At 40.9% G+C, this 25,956-nt stretch overlaps 1 protein-coding gene across 1 annotated transcript; it reads right to left on the bottom strand.

Annotated features, from left to right (window-relative positions):
• Positions 1-78: 78 nt before the first annotated feature.
• On the bottom strand, positions 79-18,655 carry LOC310853573 (protein NLRC3-like; the record flags this gene model as incomplete). The annotated part of the gene is made up of 9 exons (XM_083757953.1): positions 18,354-18,655; positions 14,594-16,418; positions 11,943-12,119; positions 10,469-10,626; positions 9,000-9,107; positions 6,885-7,011; positions 4,923-5,051; positions 3,232-3,281; positions 79-632 (listed from the first exon to the last, which is right to left on the bottom strand). Exons 2-9 carry the CDS (start codon positions 16,333-16,335, stop codon positions 79-81), a joined length of 3,045 nt encoding a protein of 1,014 aa, XP_083614079.1. The 5' UTR covers positions 16,336-16,418; positions 18,354-18,655.
• Positions 18,656-25,956: the final 7,301 nt, after the last annotated feature.

Below are 25,956 nucleotides of genomic sequence, written 5' to 3'. Positions count from 1 at the left end.
GTGTGTGTGTGTGTGTGTGTGTGTGTGTGTGTGTGTGTGTGTGTGTGTGTGTGTGTGTGTGTGTGTGTGTCATTATACTTACTGCTCACACAGAAGCACTGAGTAGGAGGATAACCATAACCAGAACCCAGCATAGAGAGGTCCAGTGGACCTGGTCTGGAAGGTGTACAGGTGTCTCAGTGAGTCAGAGCACACGGTGTAGAAGGACAGAGTCCCAGCGGGACGGTCCACATACACTGATACTCTGATGGAGCCTTCAGAGGCTCTGACAGGGAGGACAGTCATCTGTCTGTTGTGGAAGACAGAGTACCTGAAACCATGATCACCATTACAGTTCAGACTCCAGGACTTATCATTGTCTCCAAACGAACTGTCAACACCATGTCCTTTCCTGCTGATTGTTCCGTCAGCCACTGCTATCTGAACCCCTCCACTGCACTCTACCTCCCAGGAACAGCGTCCAGTCACACTCTGTGAACTCAGAACCTGTTCCCAGTAATCAAACCTGTCTGGGTGATCAGGAGGACGCTGACCCCCTGACCTCTGTGACCCCAGTGTGACCTTCCTGTTGTCCTCAGACAGAGAGAGGTCACAGTGTGCTGTGTTTGAGTCCAGTGTGAGACGCTGGAAATCTGATGAGAAAACAACACAGTAAACATTAAATACATCATTCACTGACTGACGCACACGCATGTACGCACGCACGCACGCACGCACGCACGCACGCACGCACGCACGCACGCACACACACACACACACACACACACACACACACACACACACACACACACACACACACACACACACACACACACACACACACACACACACACACACACACACACACACACACACACACACACACACACACACACACACACACACACACACACACACACACACACACACACACACACACACACACACACACACACACACACACAGACTGATCTACAAACTCACTGCAGTGTTAATTTTGGCAACAGATTTAGTCCTATTTTAGTCATTTGTACATTATTTAGTCTTAGTCTAGTCTTAGTCGACTAAATTAAGACTTGACACAATTAAAATGTAATAAAGAAGATCGTCACTGTCAGAGTCCAACCAGCAGGGGGCAGAATGTCTTAAAGTCTCCACCAGGGGGCAGAATGTCTTAAAGTCTCCACCAGGGGGCAGAATGTCTTAAAGTCTCCACCAGGGGGCAGAATGTCTTAAAGTCTCCACCAGGGGGCAGAATGTCTTAAAGTCTCCACCAGGGGGCAGAATGTCTTAAAGTCTCCACCAGGGGGCAGAATGTCTTAAAGTCTCCACCAGGGGGCAGAATGTCTTAAAGTCTCCACCAGGGGGCAGAATGTCTTAAGGTCTCCACCAGGGGGCAGAATGTCTCTGCACCCCTGTCTGTCTCTCTGTGTTACTGTGTACCTGTCTGTCTCTCTGTTTACCTGTCTGTCTCTCTGTGTACCTGTCTGTCTATGTGTACCTGTCTGTCTCTCTGTGTACCTGTCTGTCTCTCTGTGTACCTGTCTGTCTCTGTGTACCTGTCTGTCTCTCTGTGTACCTGTCTGTCTCTATGTGTACCTGTCTGTCTCTATGTGTACCTGTCTGTCTCTCTGTGTACCTGTCTGTCTCTCTGTGTTACTGTGTACCTGTCTGTCTCTCTGTGTACCTGTCTGTCTCTCTGTGTTACTGTGTACCTGTCTGTCTCTCTGTGTTACTGTGTACCTGTCTGTCTCTATGTGTACCTGTCTGTCTCTGTGTGTACCTGTCTGTCTCTCTGTGTACCTGTCTGTCTCTGTGTACCTGTCTGTCTCTGTGTACCTGTCTGTCTCTACGTGTCTGTCTCTCTGTGTACCTGTCTGTCTCTCTCTGTGTTACTGTGTACCTGTCTGTCTCTCTGTGTACCTGTCTGTCTCTCTGTGTACCTGTCTGTCTCTCTGTGTACCTGTCTGTCTCTATGTGTACCTGTCTGTCTCTCTGTGTACCTGTCTGTCTCTATGTGTATGTCTCTCTGTGTTACTGTGTACCTGTCTGTCTCTCTGTGTACCTGTCTGTCTATCTGTGTTACTGTGTACCTGTCTGTCTCTCTGTGTACCTGTCTGTCTCTCTGTGTTACTGTCTCTATGTGTACCTGTCTGTCTCTCTGTGTAACTGTCTCTCTGTGTACCTGTCTGTCTCTCTGTGTTACTGTGTACCTGTCTGTCTCTCTGTGTACCTGTCTGTCTCTCTGTGTACCTGTCTGTCTATATGTGTATATCTCTCTGTCTACCTGTCTGTCTCTATGTGTACCTGTCTGCCTCTCTGTGTTACTGTGTACCTGTCTGTCTCTATGTGTACCTGAAGTCTTTCTGTGTTACTTTGTACCAGTCTGTCTCTCTGTGTTACTATGTACCTGTCTGTCTCTCTGTGTACCTGTCTGTCTCGCTGTGTTACCGTGTACATTTCTGTGTACGTGTCGTCTAACACACGGTAACTAACTATTCTTTCCCCAAAATAATCAAAGTACAGCATAGAGCACAGTACACTACAATACAGTACAGTACAGAGCACAGTGCAGTACAGTAACTGTAACAGTAAATATATAGTTGCACCGCTCAGTTCACACACATGTGATTTATATTTCCAGTTGTCTTGTATGGTGTTAAATGGAGCGTGGAACCATGCCAATGATCGACACGGGAGATCACTTGTGACTTTCAAACAAAAACGAGATCCACCTGTGATCTGCACACATCACGGCTCTGCACCACCTTTCATGCATCGCACGTCAGAACTGAACTTATGCCAATATAGACGAAATACATGTTGTTTACGACCAGGTTAGTGAATGAGGCCCATTGTTTCTGTCAGACCACATGACCTCATCTTGATGTGTTAACCCATTCTGACCGGGCACCCATTTTGGTGTTAGCATTATGTTATGCTTTAGCTATTGAAAAATAGCAGATCTACAAGCTCATAGCGCGCCACCGAGTGGCGCGCTAGGAGCTTGTAGGTCTGCTATTTTTGAAAAATCGAAGAACGACTGACATTTTTAGAATCTGATCTCAGGTCAGAATGGGTTCATCAGACCAGTGTGTGTCCAGTGGAAACCTTTCCACGAATCTGATCTCAGGTCAGAATGTGTTAAGGACCAGGCCAAGAGCAGAGAGTAGAGAGCACAAGAGTTTTCAGGACAACATCAACCAAGTATACAACAGTGTATAAAATGTTAATGTAGACACAGATACTCACGTTTTGTAATGAGTGTAGAATTAAGCCAATCTTCTCCTCCATGTTTGACTCTGTAGGAAGTAGAACAACAATGCATCAATGTCTGACTGTCTAACACAACGTCTCCACTAGCTGACACTACACTGTTTCACTCTGTAGGAAGTAGAACAACAATGCATCAATGTCTGACTGTCTAACACAACGTCTCCACTAGCTGACACTACAGTGTTTCACTCTGTAGGAAGTAGAACAACAATGCATCAATGTCTAACTGTCTAACACAACGTCTCCACTAGCTGACACTACAGTGTTTCTCCTGTCATTATCTTGGCCCTGCAGCTCATCCAGACACACTCACTGCTGCCCAGTTTGGATCTCATCACCTCCTCAGACTCCACCTTAACCCCTATAGCACTCCACTGTCCTTTTATACCTTCGTGATGCACATATATTGTTGTTTAGACAGATGTTCATTGTTTACGTCTGCTATCCTAGAGTTTCTTTGAGGCACTGCATTGTGTTGTTGTTCTTCTCATGATTTGTGACTTTGGGCTGTATCGTATCCCATGCCTTACCCGCAAGCATTAAACACTTTACGTGAATTACTCATTTAGGAGCTTCCACTATGCGTAAACGTTATCTTGCGGCCACACAACCCACTATACATGTTTGCGGCTGGAGGTGTGTCTGTACCAGGGGGGCAGTCAGCCAGATATTTCGTGAAGCCTCATTTGAAATCGGTAGTTCATATAATGGCCTGTTGTGGCGCTGGGCTGGACCCAAAAAGCCCCATAGCTCCATAGAGGCCCATGTATTTTGGCCCAACTTCACCTAGACTGTATTACCTTAATAAACATGGTCATGAATACTTTCTTCTTCCAGTCACTAGTTTAAAGTCTCATTTCTAATGTCATAATATTCTTTTTGGAAAATTATGGTCCCATTAATTAAAAAAATGACCATAAAGAAAAAAAAACATCGCGTATGTTCTGAGGGGCGTGGCTACCGTTACAGTCTATGATCGGGATTCCCCTCCCACTCGAGTCAAAATAAAAACCAACGGAGAAGAAGGGGGGAAGTCCCGCCTCGTTGTCTGGGCAGCCAATGTCCAGCTGGTCCAAAACGGAGCCAGCCAATGGCCAGCTGGTACCAAACGGATCTAGAAAGATGGCGATTTACAATGAAGCGATTTCAGGCTTCATTTTACGTTCATGTTAGACCCGGAGAACGCTTTGTCCATATTTTTTACAGTCTATGGTCTGTACGTGTGTTGATGCGCTTTCCCTATATTTGCTATCTTATGCACACAGGTTTAGGACAACGGAAATCGTCTCTTCAAACCACCCGTAATGTGAACACACACAACAACCCTCTGTATCTAATTTAAATGTATTCCAAGGCAGCACGCGTTGCTCTTCCATAAGGTTCACTCCAGGTATAATGGATTATGGTACCTGGCACACTGATTGGTTTAAGTTGCGTAACGCCCAAACCACACCTATGCATAATGTAACGGGTAGCGGAGGTGTTTTAAGGATTTAGACTGTGGCATAAGATAGCTAATTTAATGGGGGAACGCCTCTTACACAATGCTAAATCCCCAAATTACGGAGAAAGTGCCCCTGACGCAAGATAGGGCCCTTTGTGTCAGAGATACACTGTTAAGGGAAACACTGCACTGTCCAACATGGACACAGCCCAAGTCTACTCACTTGCAGTTCTCCAGAACTGAATCATTCACCACGTTGAGGCTCAGGTCCAACTCTCTTAGGGAGGGATTAGAGCTTACAGCTGAGGCCAGAGCTTCACAGCATGTCTCTGACAAGAAGCAGTGAGCCAGTCTGAAACACCAGATTAAAACATACATACATAAATAAATGAATAGATTAATTAATAAATAACACATTTAAATATGCATTATTCCTGGATTTAGAACCAGCTTCCAGCATCTATTAAAGGACTCTCTTGTCCCACTTAGGGTGCCTTCACACCTGGATGCTTTAGTTCCATTAAAACAAACCCTGGCCTCCAACATACCATAATCATATTTGAACTGGGGACCCCCCCCCCACTCCCCCAACTACCCTTAGAAGCAATCGGAATTGTAGGCATTACATGAATGCGAAAATATTACAAATCTACAAGCTCACAACGCCTCACAGTGAGCTTGCAGATTATTACAATGTTTGTATCTTTCTTTCGTAATATTAATATTAATTAACACTACTGCCTAACCCGTGTTCCCCGCTATTTAATCCATGTGTCTGCGCTGCGTAATACGCTAAACCCGCTATTTGTTTAATGTGTTTAATTCGCCGTTTTTTAATAATTATAAAAGAGTGGATTTGTCGTGGACCTGGTGACGAGGCCGTTGCGTTATGATGACGAAACCGGAAATCTAGCCATGCTCTGGGCTGCTAGGGCTTCTGGGAAAATGAGTTTGATGCAAGTGAACGGGTTTGTTTGGACTACAACATGCTGTGGAGGCTGTTTTCGTTTCACATCATAATGGCCGCATGTTTTTCTCTTCAACAACAAACCATGGGACTATTTTACGCCGGGTTTCGTGAATCAAAGCTGCAAATACTTACAGTATATGCGTTATGCTCCAAAGGTAATTGATCAATCCCGTCAGCCTAGGTGGTCTGATTATATTAATCTATAGCCCTTAAAGTGTTAATATATAGAGCACCGAAGTCTGATGTCACTTTCAGTAGAGGGCGCCAATACACAGGTTCATGTATTTATTTATTTGCATTGTAATCTCCATAGGGCGATTTTAGGTCGCTTCATATAAGAACTGTGTTCTCATATGACCACCCCGGCCTTTCTGTCAGGGGGGTGGCTGTGCACCGTTAATGATGTCCATTCATATTTGATACAGCCAGTTTCTGGAGAAAATGGAATTAATGTGGCTGCAAAAGCCTTGAAACTACATATGAAGGCAATGTCGCTGCTAATATACGTCACGCCAAGCTGTCAACACATTATAGCGTTCCTGAGATTCCTTGTTGACGTAAGCTCAGCTGGTGGTGACTCGACTCGTACTAACCACGAAACATTAAATATCAATACAATTTAAATAAACTTAATTAACATTCAGTTTCTGTTGTGCGACGGGCAGATGCAGCCACCCCACCTACCCGGAAATGTAGTCTCTGGGTTATTTGAGTCGTTTCTAACGCTTATTTTGTTACTCTTTGGGTATATTTGTACATTTCCACCTCCAGTCGAGGCTTCATATCCATATGAGTGAAAAGGCCGGGGTGATTTTTTTCACATTAATGTGAAAATATTACCAAACTACAAGCTCACAACGCCTCACGGTGAGCTTGCAGATCTGCTATTTTCACAATGTTCTGCTCTTTCCTCAGTAATATTAATTATTATAATATTATTAAGAAGCTTGATAACTGTGATGTAGCTACAACGGGTCGCAAGGCCAAAATAGTCAGAAACTCTATAATATTATGATGAAGTAGCCGATACGTTACGATATTACACTTTGAAACATGTTTGGGGTCATTTTAATGTCTACTCAGATACATAGGCTTGGGTTACCATTATATCAAGCTTATTAATACATTCTCACCACAGCATTCATACTATATTCACATAATACAGTACATAATAAAACAGAAGTGATCATAATAAAAGTGGTAAATGTATCTTACTTTAGAACTTCCAGTCTACAGTGTGGGCTCTTCAGTGAAGCACAGAGCAGCTCCACTAGTCCTGAGTCCTGCAGGTCGTTTTCACTGAGGTCCAGTTCTCTCAAATGGGAAGGATTAGAGCTGAGAGCTGAAGACACAGCTTCACCATCTGTCTTACTGAGTTTACAGCCAGCAAGTCTGTAAATGCAGATTAAATAAGAGATGATCAATACAAAATGAATGATACCTATAGTTCACTGTCATGGAAGTTAACTGGAACAAATCTAGTTATCTAGTATTTAGAGCAGCAGAGTGTGGAATAGACAGCACCATGACAGCACAGAATAACAGGAAGATAACAATTTAGATATCAAAGACTATGAAGACTGAATGTTAGTTTGATTTCCCCCAATATTATGAAAAAGAAGATCATAACCTCTCAGATGTATTTTGTTTTTAGCGGCGAACTAAGAACATAAGTGACGGGTTGGAACAAGCATTTAAGGCGAGACATGGCAAGTGAAATCATGATTTTTAAATTTTCTGCTATTTTGCTTCCTAAACATGTTTTCTTTCAAACTAAAGCAAAATAAACGTTCAAAATACAGATTTAGATGTTTATTTTAGTAGTTTATTTTAGCCAATGACAGCTCATTTTGCTGGGTGAAAATCCACCCTCTCTATTTTCATGATTGGTTGTTGGTACAAAGGAAGTGACCATATTTGGATCCAACCACAGTCAGCTCGAGGTCCAGACCTTTCTAATGATATATGGCATTATATGTTGTTGCCAAGGTTTGGATGAGATATTTTGTCTCAAAATAGTGGCTTCAAATAAAACGTTTTGGAATTTATACATACATACATTTATACAAATCTTTAAAGGCCGTTTTCTCAAAATGAGTTTTCCTCATACCTGGGACAAAGAATCTCCACTTCAGTTGCACTCACATACACCTACACAGTCACATGCACACAACTTTCCAATCTTATTCATAACTATATTCTGCAGGAACTTACAGAAGGGTTCGTTGATTTCTCATTCACAGCCTGATTTACATCACATTTTATTCATAAAACATGGCAAAAATTAGTTTTTTTTTATGCCTGTTGTCACTATTTTCTGATTTGTGGAGTGTTAATTCCCTAATTTCCTTTGTCTCTAATATGTCAACACAATGAAACCATACTTTTTAACCTGGCTTTATCCAATCTTCAGATTTATCGTCCCGGAATGTATGCAAATTAGCGCATATACTGCCTAATTTGCATATTTAAACATATAATTTCAGTAGTACAAAAAATCTTAGTCTTAATATAATTAATCAACTGGAGAAGTTTCATTGTGATAGCTATTAGTTAACTTTTTTTCCCCTATGTCTCACCATCAAGCTTATTAATACATTCTCACGACAGCATTCATATTATTGTCTCCACCAGGCCGAAGGCATGTGGGGAGAGTATGTTTTGCACTCCGTCCGTCCGTGTGTCCGTCCGTCCGTGTGTGTGTGTCCGTCCGTCCGTGTGTCCGTGAACAGCTAATCTCGGCCACCGTTAACCCGGTCGATGCCATATTTTGCACACACACTCCCTGGATGCCAACGATGAACCTCTGCCCCAAACTTTCCAGAACGGCCTGTTATAGCGCCACCAGGAGGCCGCTTTGTGCAAAACAAGTTTTTGCACAGTACACCTACAGATTTTGTCCAAACATCACGCGAATTGGTACACAGTCTCTCTAGAGCCATTCAACGAAACGGGTCTTTCAGATTTATCAGACTCCATCCTGATTGGTTAAGATTGGCTTCCAAAGTTCACAGGAGTGCTCAGTTTCAAACAAAATGCTGCAAATCATGAACACATCGCGTGATTTCCGTGAAATTGTGCACCCACATTCCCACTAGGCCGAGGACGAAATGCCACATGAACAATTTCAACTCAGCCTCAAGGTGGCGCTATAACTGGCCGAAAAGTGTTTTTACCTCTAACTGCACGGATCTGTGGATAACCTGGTGGAGACCTGTGCCCGGAAGGGCACTTTTTCTAGTATTCACATAATACTGTCAGTACATAATAAAACAGAAGTGATCATAATAAAAGTGGTAAATGTATCTTACTTTAGAACTTCCAGTCTACAGTATGGGCTCTTCAGTGAAGCAAAGAGCAGCTCCACTAGTCCTGAGTCCTCCAGGTCGTTTTCACTGAGGTCCAATTCTCTCAAATGGGAAGGATTAGAGCTGAGAGCTGAAGACACAGCTTCAACACCTGTCTTACTGAGATTACAGCCAACAAGTCTGTAAATGCAGATTAAATAAGAGATTATCAATACAAAATGAATGATACCTATAGTTCACTGTCATGGAAGTTAACTGGAACAAATCTAGTTATCTAGTATTTAGAGCAGCAGAGTGTGGAATAGACAACACCATGACAGCACAGAATAACAGGAAGATAACAATTTAGATATCAAAGACTATGAAGACTGAATGTTAGTTTGATTTCCCCCAATATTATGAAAAAGAAGATCATAACCTCTCAGATGTAATTTTTTTTAGCGGCCAACTAAGAACATAAGTGACGGGTTGGAACAAGCATTTAAGGCGAGACATGGCAAGTGAAAACATGATTTTTCAATGTTGTGCTATTTTGCTTCCTAAACATGTTTTCTTTCAAACGAAAGCAAAATAAACGTTCAAAATACAGATTTAGATGTTTATTTTAGTAGTTTATTTTAGCCAATGACAGCTCGTTTTGCTGGGTGAAAATCCACCCTCTCTATTTTCATGATTGGTTGTTGGTACAAAGGAAGTGACCATATTTGGATCCAACCACAGTCAGCTCGAGGTCCAGACCTTTCTAATGATATATGGCATTATATGTTGTTGCCAAGGTTTGGATGAGATATTTTGTCTCAAAATAGTGGCTTCAAATAAAACGTTTTGGAATTTTACAATACAAATCTTTAAAGGCCGTTTTCTCAAAATGAGTTTTCCTCATACCTGGGACAAAGAATCTCCACTTCAGTTGCACTCACATACACCTACACAGTCACATGCACACAACTTTCCAGTCTTATTCATAACTATATTCTGCAGGAACTTACAGAAGGGTTCGTTGATTTCTCATTCACAGCCTGATTTACATCACATTTTATTCATAAAACATGGCAAAAATTAGTTATTTTTTATGCCTGTTGTCACTATTTTCTGATTTGTGGAGTGTTAATTCCCTAATTTCCTTTGTCTCTAATATGTCAACACAATGAAACCATACTTTTTAACCTGGCTTTATCCAATCTTCAGATTTATCGTCCCGGAATGTATGCAAATTAGCGCATATACTGCCTAATTTGCATATTTAAACATATAATTTCAGTAGTACAAAAAATCTTAGTCTTAATATAATTAATCAACTGGAGAAGTTTCATTGTGATAGCTATTAGTTAACTTTTTTTCCCCTATGTCTCACCATCAAGCTTATTAATACATTCTCACGACAGCATTCATATTATATTATTATATACATAATAATGTCAGTACAAAATAAAACAGAAGTGATCATAATAAAAGTGGTAAATGTATCTTACTTTAGAACTTCCAGTCTACAGTGTGGGCTCTTCAGTGAAGCAAAGAGCAGCTCCACTAGTCCTGAGTCCTGCAGGTCGTTTTCACTGAGGTCCAGTTCTCTCAAATGGGAAGGATTAGAGCTGAGAGCTGAAGACACAGCTTCAACACCTGTCTTACTGAGCTCACAGCCAGCAAGTCTGTAAATGCAGATTAAATTAGAGATTATCAATACAAAATGAATGATACCTATAGTTCACTGTCATGGAAGTTAACTGGAACAAATCTAGTTATCTAGTATTTAGAGCAGCAGAGTGTGGAATAGACAACACCATGACAGCACAGAATAACAGGAAGATAACAATTTAGATATCAAAGACTATGAAGACTGAATGTTAGTTTGATTTCCCCCAATATTATGAAAAAGAAGATCATAACCTCTCAGATGTTATTTTTTTTAGCGGCCAACTAAGAACATAAGTGACGGGTTGGAACAAGCATTTAAGGCGAGACATGGCAAGTGAAAACATGATTTTTCAATGTTGTGCTATTTTGCTTCCTAAACATGTTTTCTTTCAAACTAAAGCAAAATAAACGTTCAAAATACAGATTTAGATGTTTATTTTAGTAGTTTATTTTAGCCAATGACAGCTCGTTTTGCTGGGTGAAAATCCACCCTCTCTATTTTCATGATTGGTTGTTGGTACAAAGGAAGTGACCATATTTGGATCCAACCACAGTCCTCTCGAGGTCCAGACCTTTCTACTGATATATGGCATTATAATGTTGTTGCCAAGGTTTGGATGAGATATGTTGTCTCAAAATAGTGGCTTCAAATAAAACGTTTTGGAATTTTACAATACAAATCTTTAAAGGCCGTTTTCTCAAAATGAGTTTTCCTCATACCTGGGACTAAGAATCTCCACTTCAGTTGCACATACACCTACACAGTCACATGCACACAACTTTCCAGTCTTATTCATAACTATATTCTGCAGGAACTTAGAGAAGGGTTCGTTGATTTCTCATTCACAGCCTGATTTACATCACATTTTATTCCTAAAACATGGCAAAAATGTGGGTTTTTTATGCCTGTTGAAACTATTTTCTGATTTGTGGAGTGATAATTAGAGATATCGAAAATCCCCTAAAATTGTCTTTGTCTCTAATATGTCAACAAAATGAAACCATACTTTTGAACCTGGCTTTATCCAATCTTCAGATTTATCGTCCTGGAATGTATATGCAAATTAGCGCATATAATGCATAATTTGCATATTTAAACCTATCATTTCAGAAAACTTGTAATACAAAAAATCTTAGTCTTAATATAATGAATCAACTGGAGAAGTTTCATAGTGATAGCTATTAGTTAACTTTTCTTCCATATTCGCCTACCATGTCTCACCATCAAGCTTATTAATACATTCTCACCACAGCATTCATATTATATTCACATAATACAGTACATAATAAAACAGAAGTGATCATAATAAAAGTGGTAAATGTATCTTACTTTAGAACTTCCAGTCTACAGTGTGGGCTCTTCAGTGAAGCACAGAGCAGCTCCACTAGTCCTGAGTCCTGCAGGTTGTTTTTACTGAGGTCCAGTTCTCTCAAATGGGAAGGATTAGAGCTGAGAGCTGAAGACACAGCTTCAACACCTGTCTTACTGAGCTCACAGCCAACAAGTCTGTAAATGCAGATTAAATAAGAGATTATCAAAACAATTGATACCTAGTTCACCGTCATGGAAGTTAACTAAAACATCTCCTATCTAGTTATCCAGACATAAACAGTATTGTGGAATAGACCAGGGGTTCTCAACCTTTTTGGCTGGGGACCCCCAGGGATGCTTTGGCCATGTCTCGCGACCCCCGCCCCGCCCCACTTCCCCACCCCCAATACAAACTGAAGTGCAAATTATGTTTTGGAAAATAATTTGTGGACCCGCGAGGGGTCGCGACCCATGGGTTGAGAACCCCTGGAATAGTCAACACAACTAGAATAACAGAGGGAGATCGACATTTAGATATCATAGATTTCAACCAGCAGTATAAGGTGTGAAATTAAGACTAGTTTGATTTTCCCCAATATTATAAAAGAAATGTCAAGTATGCTCTCAGATGTTTTATTTCTTTGTGGCCAAGAACATCTAAGTGACGGGTTGAAACGAGCGTTTAAATTGCTTATGAAGTCAGCCATATGTTGGGAAAGTTCATATTTGTTATGAACTAGTTCAGTTCACAGTTCATTAAAAATCAACTAGTTCAGTTCATAGTTCATCATTCAACATTTTGAACTAAAGTTCATGGTTCCAAAACAAATTTAATTATTTCCTTTTTTTTTCTTTGCTTTTTGTTTTTCTAAATGATTGCCGCAGCCCATAGCCATAGAACCACAGACTTTATTCCTATTGGGAATAACTTTGGGATTAATAAAGATACAACTTTTACAATTTCTCCATTACCATTAACCAAATTAATTCCTTATTATATATATTTTTTTTACATTTTGGAAAAAATAGCTCTTTTGCCATGTGGAATGCCACAGAATTCTTAATAATTTTCCTTGTCCTAATTATGGGCCAACTTGTGAAAGCTGCATGCTTTTATTGTGAAGGCTATCAGTTCAGTTCTCACAGCCTGCATATATTCACATGCTAATCTACAAGCTCACAACGCTCACAAGCTCACAACGCGTCGCGGACGCAACACGTTGTGAGCTTGTAGATCAGCCATTTTCAGCATGGAACACGTTGTACGATGAAGAATAAATCAGGCATCACTGCGCTTCTGTGGAGGGAGATGTCTTTAGTTGGCCGACCGAGGCGATCATGTATATGGACAAATACCTCCTCGACGCAAAAATAGCAACCTATTGGAAGCTATTTTTCGTGGCACATTATGTTTAATCAAACAACAATAAGTTTCCAGTGTTTGGGTCGGGAGTCGGGATGTTCTGTGTCTGCGTGCATGACAGGATCCTCATGCAGAGATGCGAGCTGCACGCTCCAGTGAAATTGTACGGCATGAAAGATTAGTTAAATTGTGTCGCATAAGGACTTATTGGTGGGTTTAACGTTAGATATTAAGGCCTGTTTAGGGTGTGTCTTAGCGGGGTTTTCGCCTGGAAGGCTCTAAGGAAACACTCACTCTTGAACGAAGTTGAACGTGAGAAAGTGACGTTCACACACGCCAGAGATGAACGCGTTCACAATGACGTTCATCAAACAGAAATACAGTACGTTCACCTAAAATATGAACGTGTTTGTGAACGATTGTTCATTGAACGCGTTCAGGGACAACACTGAAGTCAGCATGTTTCCCCAATGCAATCTTACGGAAGCAGTCCTGTGCATGCAGACATGGTTGACATTGAAGCAGTACTGACTGCGCATGCAGACAGGGTTGACATTGAAGCAGTACTGACTGTGCATGCAGACAGGGTTGACATTGAAGCAGTCCTGTGCATGCAGACAGGGTTGACATTGAAGCAGTACTGTGCATGCAGACAGGGTTGACATTGAAGCAGTACTGTGCATGCAGACAGGGTTGACATTGAAGCAGTACTGTGCATGCAGACAGGGTTGACATTGAAGCAGTCCTGTGCATGCAGACAGGGTTGACATTGAAGCAGTACTGTGCATGCAGACAGGGTTTACATTGAAGCAGTACTGTGCATGCAGACAGGGTTTACATTGAAGCAGTACTGACTGTGCATGCAGACAGGGTTGACATTGAAGCAGTACTGTGCATGCAGACAGGGTTGACATTGAAGCAGTACTGTGCATGCAGACAGGGTTGACATTGAAGCAGTACTGCGCATGCAGACAGGGTTGACATTGAAGCAGTCCTGTGCATGCAGACAGGGTTGACATTGAAGCAGTACAGTACGGACTGTGCATGCAGACAGGGTTCACATTGACATTTCTGTTTAAATTGAGGCGGACAGGAGGCAGACTTTCACTTCTAGTTAATTTCTGGTTTTATCTGTTGCCTAGCAACCTAGCATCATTCATACAGTACGTTGATGAAGAGCACCATCTATACTAATCCACTGAAAAGACCATAGGACACAATACTGCGTGCTTGGCAGTCAAGCGATGGATTCGATGCGACGTAACATGACGTGATTGGCAGTCAAGTCAATGTGTTAACTACTAACCGAGCCTTTCTGCAGTTCCTCACAGCTGGGACCAGTCTCCTTCGCCCCTCCTCTGATGTGTTGTATTTGTCCAGGTCCAACTCTTCCAGAACCTCTGACATCTGCAGCATGACGGCGAGAGCTGAACACTGGGTCTCAGACAGTTTCTCTGTTCTGTTCTCTGACTTCAGGAACTGTTGGATCTCCTGATGTAATGAGTGGTCGTTCATCTCCATCAGACAGTGGAAGATGTTGATACATCTGTCAGGAGAGACATCTTCATCACGTAACATCTTCTTCAGGTTGTGGATGGCTTTCTGGATCTCTTCTGGACTGTTCTCTGTGTGACCCAGCAGGTCTCCTAACAGACTCTGGTTGGACTGCAGTGAGAGGCCATGAAGGAAACGGACTAAGAGGTCCAGGTGGCCATTTTTACTCTCCAGGGATTTTTCCACGGCAGCTTTCAGGAAGTCTGAGTGGGAGCTGTGACTGTTGTATTTATCTCCCAGGAATGTGTTCAGGACCTCCATGTTCTTCTGTGTGAAACAGTGGAACAGGTAGACTGCAGCCAGAAACTCCTGGAAGATCAGATGAACAAAGCTGTAGACCGTTTTCTGGAACAGCACACTCTCTGTTTTGAAGATCTGTGTGCACACTCCTGAGTACAGCGCGGCGTCTTTCACATCAAGACCACACTCTTCCAGGTCTTCTTGGTAGAACATGATGCTACTTTTCTTCAGGTGTTTAAAAGCCAGCATGCCCAGATTCAGAAGAACATGCCTGCCAGTCTTAGTGAGCTGCTGTTGAGTCCCCTTTTCTGTTTCTTTCTTGTTCACATCACGAGTCTCGTCATACTTCTGCTTCTTCGTGTTTGTCTGAACCAACAGGAAGTGGCAGCACATCTCAGTCAGGGTCTTGGGCAGCTGTCCTATCGTGGTGTGTGTCCTCAACATGTCCAGCAGAACGGTAGCAATGATCCAACAGAAGAGTGGGATGTAACACATGATGTGGAGGCTCCTCCATGTCTTCAAGTGTGAGATGACTCTGTCGGCAAGCTTCTCTTCACTGAATCTCTTCCTGAAGTACTTCTCCTTCTGGGGGTCTGTGAACCCTCGCACTTCTGTCACCATGTCAACACATTCAGGAGGGATCCGATTGGCTGCTGCGGGTCTGGTGGTTATCCAGAGGAGGGTCGAGGGGAGCAGATTCCTCTTTATGAGGTTTGTCAACAGAGCATCCACCGATGATGTCACTGTGACATCAGAGATGATTTCATTTTCGTCAAAGTGCAACGGAGACCTGCTTTCATCGAGGCCATCGAGGATGAAGCAAACTTTCCAGGCAGCGAGCTGCTCTGCTGTGACCTTCTTTAACGTTGGGTGGAAATCATGGATCAGGTTGAGAAGACTGTACTGCTTATCTCTGACCAAGTTCAGCTCCCGGAATGAAAAGGGAACCAGGAGATCTATATCTTGATTCTCCAAACCTCTTGCCCAGTCCAGAGCAAACTTGCGCGCAGAGAATGTTTTTCCGATGCCAGCGATGCCATTTGTCAGAACTGTTTTGCTGGGTTCCTTTCTGCCAGGGAGGATGATCTTAAAGACTTTACAGCAGTTGATTGCATCGTCATGGAAGGTCTTCATGTTGGAAGTTCTCTCGAGCTGTATCACCTCATGTTGGCTATTAACCCCTTCACTCTGTCCCGCTGAGATGTAGAGCTCTGAGTAGGTGCTGGTGACGGAGTCTCCAGACTCTTCCGTCATGTGGTTTTTCACTCCATCAAGACTGTCCGAACTGACCTCCAAACTGACCTTATAATCGTTCAAATCAACCTGCAGACGGACATCTGAAATGAGAAGAACATTTATGTTTAAAACATTCAGGTTAATTTATAACTTTACATCTTTTACAGCACACATTGCTAATTAATTACCCCCAGATAATATGCTATTTGATAAGAAACATTTTGCCAAAGGTAACAACACAAGATCAGCTGTTTTTGTCCAGTTGTTGAGTTGATAGATGTTTAGCTTCATTATTTGCACTTAGATATAATTGATACAGACAGATCATTTGACCATTTGTGACCAGATTTGACTGAGAGCCTGCCATCGAGCAGCCTCCAGCTTTTCACCAGAGGAGAAAAACTAATATTTTTGTTTAATCCACAATTAGTTAATAGCACAGGAAGACTCTTCACTAGAGCATGCTTGAAATAAGTGTCAGAGCTGAAATCGACATGTAAATATGAAATAAATGCTTAAACATGTAGCTAGGTGTAATGTTAGTGTCCACAGAATACATGTAAATATGAAATAAATGCTTAAACATGTAGCTAGGTGTAATGTTAGAGTCCACAGAAGACATGTAAATATGAAATAAATGCTTAAACATGTAGCTAGGTGTAATGTTAGTGTCCACAGAATACATGTAAATATGAAATAAATGCTTAAACATGTAGGTAGGTGTAATGTTAGAGTCCACAGAATACATGTAAATATGAAATAAATGCTTAAACATGTAGCTAGGTGTAATGTTAGAGACCACAGAAGACATGTAAATATTAAATAAATGGTTAAACATGTAGCTATAGGTGTAATGTTAGTCCACAGAAGACATGTAAATATGAAATAAATGGTTAAACATGTAGCTAGGTGTAATGTTAGTCCACAGAAGACATGTACTTATGAAATAAATGCTTAAACATGTAGCTAGGTGTAATGTTAGAGTCCACAGAATACATGTAAATATGAAATAAATGCTTAAACATGTAGGTAGGTGTAATGTTAGAGTCCACAGAATACATGTAAATATGAAATAAATGCTTAAACATGTAGCTAGGTGTAATGTTAGAGACCACAGAAGACATGTAAATATGAAATAAATGCTTAAACATGTAGCTAGGTGTAATGTTAGTGTCCACAGAATACATGTAAATATGAAATAAATGCTTAAACATGTAGCTAGGTGTAATGTTAGAGTCCACAGAATACATGTAAATATTAAATAAATGCTTAAACATGTAGCTAGGTGTAATGTTAGAGTCCACAGAATACATGTAAATATGAAATAAATGCTTAAACATGTAGCTAGGTGTAATGTTAGAGACCACAGAAGACATGTGAATATTAAATAAATGCTTAAACATGTAGCTATAGGTGTAATGTTAGTCCACAGAAGACATGTAAATATGAAATAAATGGTTAAACATGTAGCTAGGTGTAATGTTAGTGTCCACAGAATACATGTAAATATGAAATAAATGCTTAAACATGTAGCTAGGTGTAATGTTAGAGACCACAGAAGACATGTAAATATGAAATGAATGCTTAAACATGTAGCTAGGTGTAATGTTAGAGACCACAGAAGACATGTAAATATGAAATAAATGCTTAAACATGTAGCTAGGTTTAATGTTAGTCCACAGAAGACATTTAAATATGAAATAAATGCTTAAACATGTAGCATAGGTGTAATGTTAGAGACCACAGAAGACATGTAAATATGAAATAAATGCTTAAACGTGTAGCTAGGTGTAATGGTAGAGACACCAGGAGTGAACCTTTTCAAGCCTGTTTTCTCAACTCGCTGTTTCTCTGCAAAACATTACTCTATAAACCATATCTCCAAAACTGGTGGGTCAAACTGAACAACCAATATGTCAATTTGAAGCTATGATTCCCTGCTTTCATATAAAAAATTACAAAAACTCCAATGGGCCCCAGTCAAATTTGGTCACATTTAGTCTGACTATGCATTTTCAATGAGTGCAGATTCTTACTTTGTCCAGGTGTGGTTTGACTGGGTGTCTTCAGTCCAGGTGTGGTTTGACTGGGTGTCTTCAGTCCAGGTGTGGTTTGACTGGGTGTCTTCAGTCCAGGTGTGGTTTGACTGGGTGTCTTCAGTCCAGGTGTGGTTTGACTGGGTGTCTTCAGTCCAGGTGTGGTTTGACTGGGTGTCTTCAGTCCAGGTGTGGTTTGACTGGGTGTCTTCAGTCCAGGTGTGGTTTGACTGGGTGTCTTCAGTCCAGGTGTGGTTTGACGGGGTGTCTTCAGTCCAGGGTTCTGCTCAGTCTCACCACGCCTCTCTCTGTGGACATGATTACATATTTACATCCTCATTGGAGCCACCTGGTTCCTATGTAGATCCCAAAATCCATCATTGATTGATTGATTAATTATTACATTTATATTTTGGGTTGGATATGTGGCTAATAATTAACCAGCTAAACGGCTTTTCTATCCCTAGGCTAGTTGTAGTGTGTTATAGTGTATATTGTATAGTGTTATAGTGTATATTGTACAGTGTTATAGTATATTGTACAGGATTGACATACTGTGTATCTGGAGGTCCAGATTCATCACTGAAGTTAAGAGGAATGTCTTTAGAAAAGTCACTCTTCATAGACAGAAGGCTGGGTGTTGGAGACTCTGCTCTGTGGTACAGACGTCTGGAATCATAGACATTGTTTGTGTGAATGACATTGTCAATTCGTTTTTTATTTTGTATTGTTACATTCCATTTTACTTCCAAAAGGGTAACATATTTTACTTTCCTCTCACAGCATTGCAGCAACAACTAAACTGAATAAAATGGCCAAAAACATAATAGAAATTGTTATGTTGTGGTTTTACTAGGCATGTCAAAAACTTAGTTCTAAAACGGTTATAGTACTTGATTCTGATTGGAGACACTCGATGTGCTCATGGCTCACTACGCCTCTCACCCATTGTAAAATCCATGGTAACCTGAGACCTCTTGTGGCTTATTGTTTTATTACAGGGCCTATTACTAGGCAGTCAGTAGTAGCCATAGAGTAAGACAGAGTTACGACAACTCCATTCACTTCATGGGGCTTCAGTCCAATCTTCTACGTCTAGACTTCTATTGGTGAAGAGCATAGTGAACAGTGACAAAGTCCTGGACCGGGAGTTGGCAGAATGCACTGGACTCAGCTTTAATGATCTTAAATACCTTTATTTTAGATTGATTATTAGTAATAGTACAACATAAACATTACAGAGAGTTTATAGTTGTCACTGTACAATACTTTTACTTTTTTCCAACAGAACTCAGAGATTTCTGCCCCTCAATGTCGTAACTCTGTCTTACTCTATGGCTCTGGTCTAACAGGAAACCACCAGCTTGGAGGAAGTGACTTTATTATGTGGCGATAGAGCTTCCAGTCTGTTTCTCACTTGGGAAATAAACATCAAGCTTAATATTGTACTGTAACCGTCTTTAAGTTACTACATATACAATAGGCCTACACTAACAGGTGATAGTTTAAATGTATAGGTGGCATACTGTACACATACTGTACACATACTGTACATGCACACAAGCAGCCAGCCTGTGTACTGAACACCACACTGTGATTTGTACCACTTCATTCACAAACTGCTCACACAGTAACTTACAATCTGTAGATGGACTTTGAACAGGGTTGATACGACATTATTAGATGTTATGTCTTGTTATGGAATTTATATAACTTAGCATGAGATCACATGGTTGTGTTATAAAATGTTGTGTATATAATGCTGCTGCATTGTCTGAAACCAAAATAAGTTTTACTCTCATGTACTTGTAGTGTACACAAGATGGAACAATAAAGTTGTATTCTTATGTACCTGTAGTGTACACAGGATGGAACAATAAAGTTGTATTCTTATGTACCTGTAGTGTACACAGGATGGAACAATAAAGTACAACATTGAACCTTGAATTGTAGGCTATTGGAGGATTGACATACTGTGTATCTGGAGGTCCAGGAATCATAGAAACAAAGAAGTCAATTTATTCAATATGTGTTCAGTTGTTTTGGGAGGTCTGAAGTTTAGTTTTTAGTGACATTGAGATGTTGGAGAACCAAGAGGTGGAAGCGTAGTCAAAGTGACATTGAATGAATGAAGCTCCAGCAAGAGTCTGCCCAAAAATATGTCTTTATCGTTTGTATTTTTATCACACAGAAAGAAAGAAAGAAAAGTGTTTTTATTCCTCCCAAATTGCACCCATGTTCTACCAGTCATAGGCTACTATTGTTAACATATTCTGTATGATAACAACTCCATCATGGCCCGTAGCACTTGCCCTAGCCCTGACGACCTTACATGCGTATGCAAAGACTACAGTGTTATAGTGTATATTGTATAGTGTTATAGTGTATATTGTACAGTAGTATTATAGTGTATATATTGTATAGTGTTAGTGTATATATTGTACAGGAGGATGACATACTGTGTATCTGGAGGTCCAGATTCATCACTGAAGTTAAGAGGAATGTCTTTAGAAAAGTCACTCTTCATAGACAGAAGGCTGGGAGTTGGAGACTCTGCTCTGTGGTACAGACGTCTGGAATCATAGAAACAAAAGTCAATTTATTCAATATGTGTTCAGTTGTTTTGGGAGGTCTGAAGTTTAGTTTTTAGTGACATTGAGATGTTGGAGAACCAAGAGGTGGAAGCGTGGTCAAACTGACATTGAATGAATGAGGTTCCAGCAAGAGTCCGACCAAAAATATGTTTTTTCATTTGTATTTTTATCACACAGAAAGAAAGAAATAAAGAAAGAAAAGTGTTTTTATTCCTCCCAAATTGCACCCATGTTCTACCAGTCATAGGCTACTATTGTTAACATATTCTGTATGATAACAACTCCATCATGGCCCGTAGCACTTGCCCTAGCCCTGACGACCTTACATGCGTATGCAAAGACTACAGTGTTATAATGTATATTGTATAGTGTTATAGTGTATATTGTACAGTAGTATTATAGTGTATATATTGTATAGTGTTATAGTGTATATATTGTACAGGAGGATTGACATACTGTGTATCTGGAGGTCCAGATTCATCCCTGAAGTTAAGAGGAATGTCTTTAGAAAAGTCACTCTTCACAGACAGAAGGCTGGGTGTTGGAGACTCTGCTCTGTGGTACAGACGTCTGGAATCATAGAAAATGTTTGTGTGAATGAAAAAGTTAGTTAAAGGGTTTCTAAAGAGTTTATTGTTCCGTCTCTTGCCATTGCATGACAAGTAAATTAAATAAAATATCAATAAAATAATAGAAACCATACAATCTTACTAAATATACAGTACAATAACAGGTGATATTTTAAACATATATATATAATATATATGTTGCATACTGTACACAAATAATTTACACAAATACTGTACACGTATTATAGTGTATTTATAGGTGCATTCACATACTTGGCATCAGGAGGTCCAGGTTCATTACTGAAGTCAGGAGGTAGAGACGAGTCACTCTTCATAGACATGTAGCTGGTTGTTGGAGACACTGGTCTGTGGACGAGATGTTTGTCAGCTCCCTCCTCCTCATGGCGTCTCATCTCTGCTCTGTGGACGAGATGTTTGTCAGCTCCCTCCTCCTCATGGCGTCTCATCTCTGCTCTGTGGACGAGATGTTTGTCAGCTCCCTCCTCCTCATGGCGTCTCATCTCTGCTCTGTGGACGAGATGTTTGTCAGCTCCCTCCTCCTCATGGCGTCTCATCTCTGCTCTGTGGACGAGATGTTTGTCAGCTCCCTCCTCCTCACGGCGTCTCATCTCTGCTCTGTGGACGAGATGTTTGTCAGCTCCCTCCTCTCTCTCCTCACGGTGACTCATCTCTGCTCTGTATTAAACCTGTCAGGATCACATAGTCACAAAACACCAGACAACAGTCAATGTTTGCTGTATATACACAATGTGCGGACACGCCCGCACGGCGCGCACACACACAGCCGGTTTCCAACTTATATTGTTGTCACAAGAAGATGTTCAACTGGACCCTCAGGCCTTATTGAACTGTAACTGGACCCTTATTGAACTGTAACTGGGCCCTTATTGAACTGTAACTGGACCCTTATTGAAATGTAACTGGACCCTTATTGAACTGTAACTGGACCCTTATTGAACTGTAACTGGACCCTTATTGAACTGTAACTGGACCCTTATTGAACTGTAACTGGACCCTTATTGAACTGTAACTGGACCCTTATTGAACTGTAACTGGACCCTTATTGAACTGTAACTGGACCCTTATTGAACTGTAACTGGGCCCTTATTGAACTGTAACTGGAACCTTATTGAACTGTAACTGGACCCTTATTGAACTGTAACTGGGCCCTTATTGAACTGTAACTGGACCCTCAGGCCTTATTGCGACCGGAGGTCACAGTTAACAGGTCGTATTAAGTACAAGAAAATGCTATTTGTTTAAAAAAGCTTCATGTTATAGGCCTATAACATATAGCTTCATATTATAGGCCTACCATAACATAAGCAGTGCCGTCTCCAGGCACAAATCAGCAGGGGGGGGGGGGGGGGGCATACTTTTTTCCAAAGACCCCCCCCCATATGTATAACAAATAGTCGCCTATTAACAAAGTGATGGTTGAAAAAGGATACAATTATGCAGCAGCACCAACAACAAACAACGAAATACAAATATGTTGAGCATTATAATGTATCTTCTGCATGCATATATTACCTTGTATTTCTATTAACCATTCAATGAATTTGAACATGTATATATTTACAATCTGAGGGGGCAATGCCACCCAATGCCCCCCTGTAGAGACGGAACTGCATATAAGGATCATGCAATGTGACATTATGCTCTGTTTACAAAAAGCTGGGAGAGGGAGTTGCCCCACTCTGTTCACACGGGTGTGTTTTTGCTCTATTCTCAGCCTATTCCCGGCGAGAGAGAGAGAGAGAGAGAGAGAGAGAGAGAGAGAGAGAGAGAGAGAGAGAGAGAGAGAGAGAGAGAGAGAGAGAGAGAGAGAGAGAGAGAGAAATGGAGAGAGAGAGAGAGAGAGAGAGAGAGAGAGAGAGAGAGAGAGAGAGAGAGAGAGAGAGAGAGAGAGAGAGGGGGGGGGGGTGCGGTTTCGCCATAGGTAGAGAATGTCGGAATGAGAGGAAAGTTTCGGGTAAAGTTGCTTTAAAATATTGGTAGTTTACTAGTTGTAGGTTGCATTATATATAGGCTTAATTGTTCCCTAATGTTGTTTAAACCTGTGATTCTGATCAAACATTGTCATGAAGGACCAACCATGTATTTGTGCACACGGATCTGAAGAATGTTCTGTGCCAGGTTTTTATTTTTTATTTGTATGAAACAAAAACTATTATTTCTCTCAAACAATCTGGCAACGCCTTCCTCTCGTCTCCAGCTGTTACACACAGCAGCGTAACAACCGGTGTTGCCAGATTGTGTGAGAGCTATAAGCAATCAGGTCTATGAAAAGAAGCCACTCCACAAATGAGCTGTACTGTCTATAATACTTAATATTTATATACTATACATCGGCAGCTACTTGAGAATAGCAGATCTACAAGCTCACAATGTGTCGCGGTGAGCTTGTAGATCAGATGTTTTCCTAAATAGTTTTTGTTTTATACAAATCAGATTCAGATGGGGGTCCGTGTGCACAAATACATGGGGGTCCTTGGCTTCATAACAATGTTTGAGCAGAATCACAGGTTTAAACAACATCAGGGAACAAGCCTAAATAAGCAACTACACTTTAGAAACAAGCCCAAAAAAAACACAACCTGCAATAGCCTACTGTCAATATTTTCAAGCAACTTTACTGAAAAACAAGACCAAAGTCGCTTATAACAAGCGGACATGGCAACACCGATAACAACTCGATCCATGAAGAAGTCTCGTTTTTAAGAGATTTAAGACGTTTCTAACTAATTTCGTCATGTCAACGTCGCAACACAAATAATACAAACTATGACAAACTACGCCATCACATTATCAAATTAAATAGTGTGGTTTAAAGAACTGAAATGTATTCCTACAATTTACAAAATCACGACCGTACGTTGACAGTTGAATTATAGTGGCTTCCGACGAACGCGGAAGTTTTTCTTTTTTTAATTTTTATTATTAACAGTTTGCAGAATTACAGTACATTTCAAGCACAAACTCAATACAAAGACTGTTAACTGTGAGTGGACGACCCAATTAAGCATTACACTTGTTTACAATTAAGAGGGTCCACCATGTTCAATTCATCAAAACATTTAGAGACGTACAAATAGACTACTTCTATATAGTCAAAGGTATCAGGCTGCATAGAGCCCATTATGATGAATTGAACACGGTGGCCCCTGTTGCAAAACAAGTGTTTATATTATATAGTGTTTAATATAGAGTGCTTTATGGTTTTGTCCACAAAGTAGCAGTTTACTGTCTTTATCGTGATTTCGTCTGAAATGTGCAACCATATTATTCTACGGCATGTGGAAAAACTAAACTAATCGATGGATTGTTTCTGCCATTGTATAAACACTGTAAAAACGGCACTGCAGTTCCAAAGTGATAAAAAACACACTTACCCGATCTGTAGGCTTTCATCCAGACGAGGATATAAATGGAGTCCAGATAGTGGTCAGTCAGTTGTCTGTGTCCAACTAGCTGTCCACAATCTAAATGGTCAACTGCAGTGTTCTGTGTTTTAAACCAAATTTAAAGTGCTCAGCCACAGACAGACCCGATACTCGATAGGCCTACTATGCGAAACCCCACCCACCGCGCGCCGCGCTCGCTCGCACACACACACACACACACACACACACACACACACACACACACACACACACACACACACACACACACACACACACACACACACACACACACACACACACACACACACACACACACACACACACACACACACACACACACACACACACACACACACACACACACACACACACACACACACACACACACACACACACACACACACACACACACACACACAGATTGATTGATTGAAATATGTATTAACAGTTTGCATTACAGTACATTTCAAGCACAAACTCAATACAAAGACTGTTAACTGTGAGTGGACGACCCAATTAAGCATTACACTTGTTTACAACAGGGTCCACCATGTTCAATTCATCAAAACATTTAGAGACGTACAAATAGACACTTCTAAAGGGACACTTCACCCTTTTTGCAAAAAAAGATATGTTAATGACGTTTAGAAGCTTTAGAATTCTTTCCTGGGGGTCTTTATGTGTGTAATATGTGGTTTTAGATATTTTAGATTCCAGTGAGCCCGGTGATGTCATGGACACTGGGCTCACTACCTTCCTGGACTACATGTTGTCTCAGTAAGACAGCTCTCCCCCTATCCACAAGGAGGAGCAGTGCACCAAATAATTATGGGATTTGTAGTCCAGGAAGGTAGTGAGACCAGTGTCCATGACATCAGAGACACTGTGCTCACTGCTACAATCTAAAATAGCTAAAACCACATATTACACACATAAAGACCCCCAGGAAAGTGTTTTAAAGCTTCTAAACATCATTAACATATATTTTTTTGCAAAAAGGGTGAAGGGTCCC

This window comes from Protomyctophum parallelum (assembly GCF_964188405.1).
Source record: "Protomyctophum parallelum genome assembly, chromosome: 22".
Lineage (NCBI taxonomy): Eukaryota > Metazoa > Chordata > Actinopteri > Myctophiformes > Myctophidae > Protomyctophum > Protomyctophum parallelum.
This window is presented reverse-complemented; position numbering and strand designations above follow the sequence as displayed.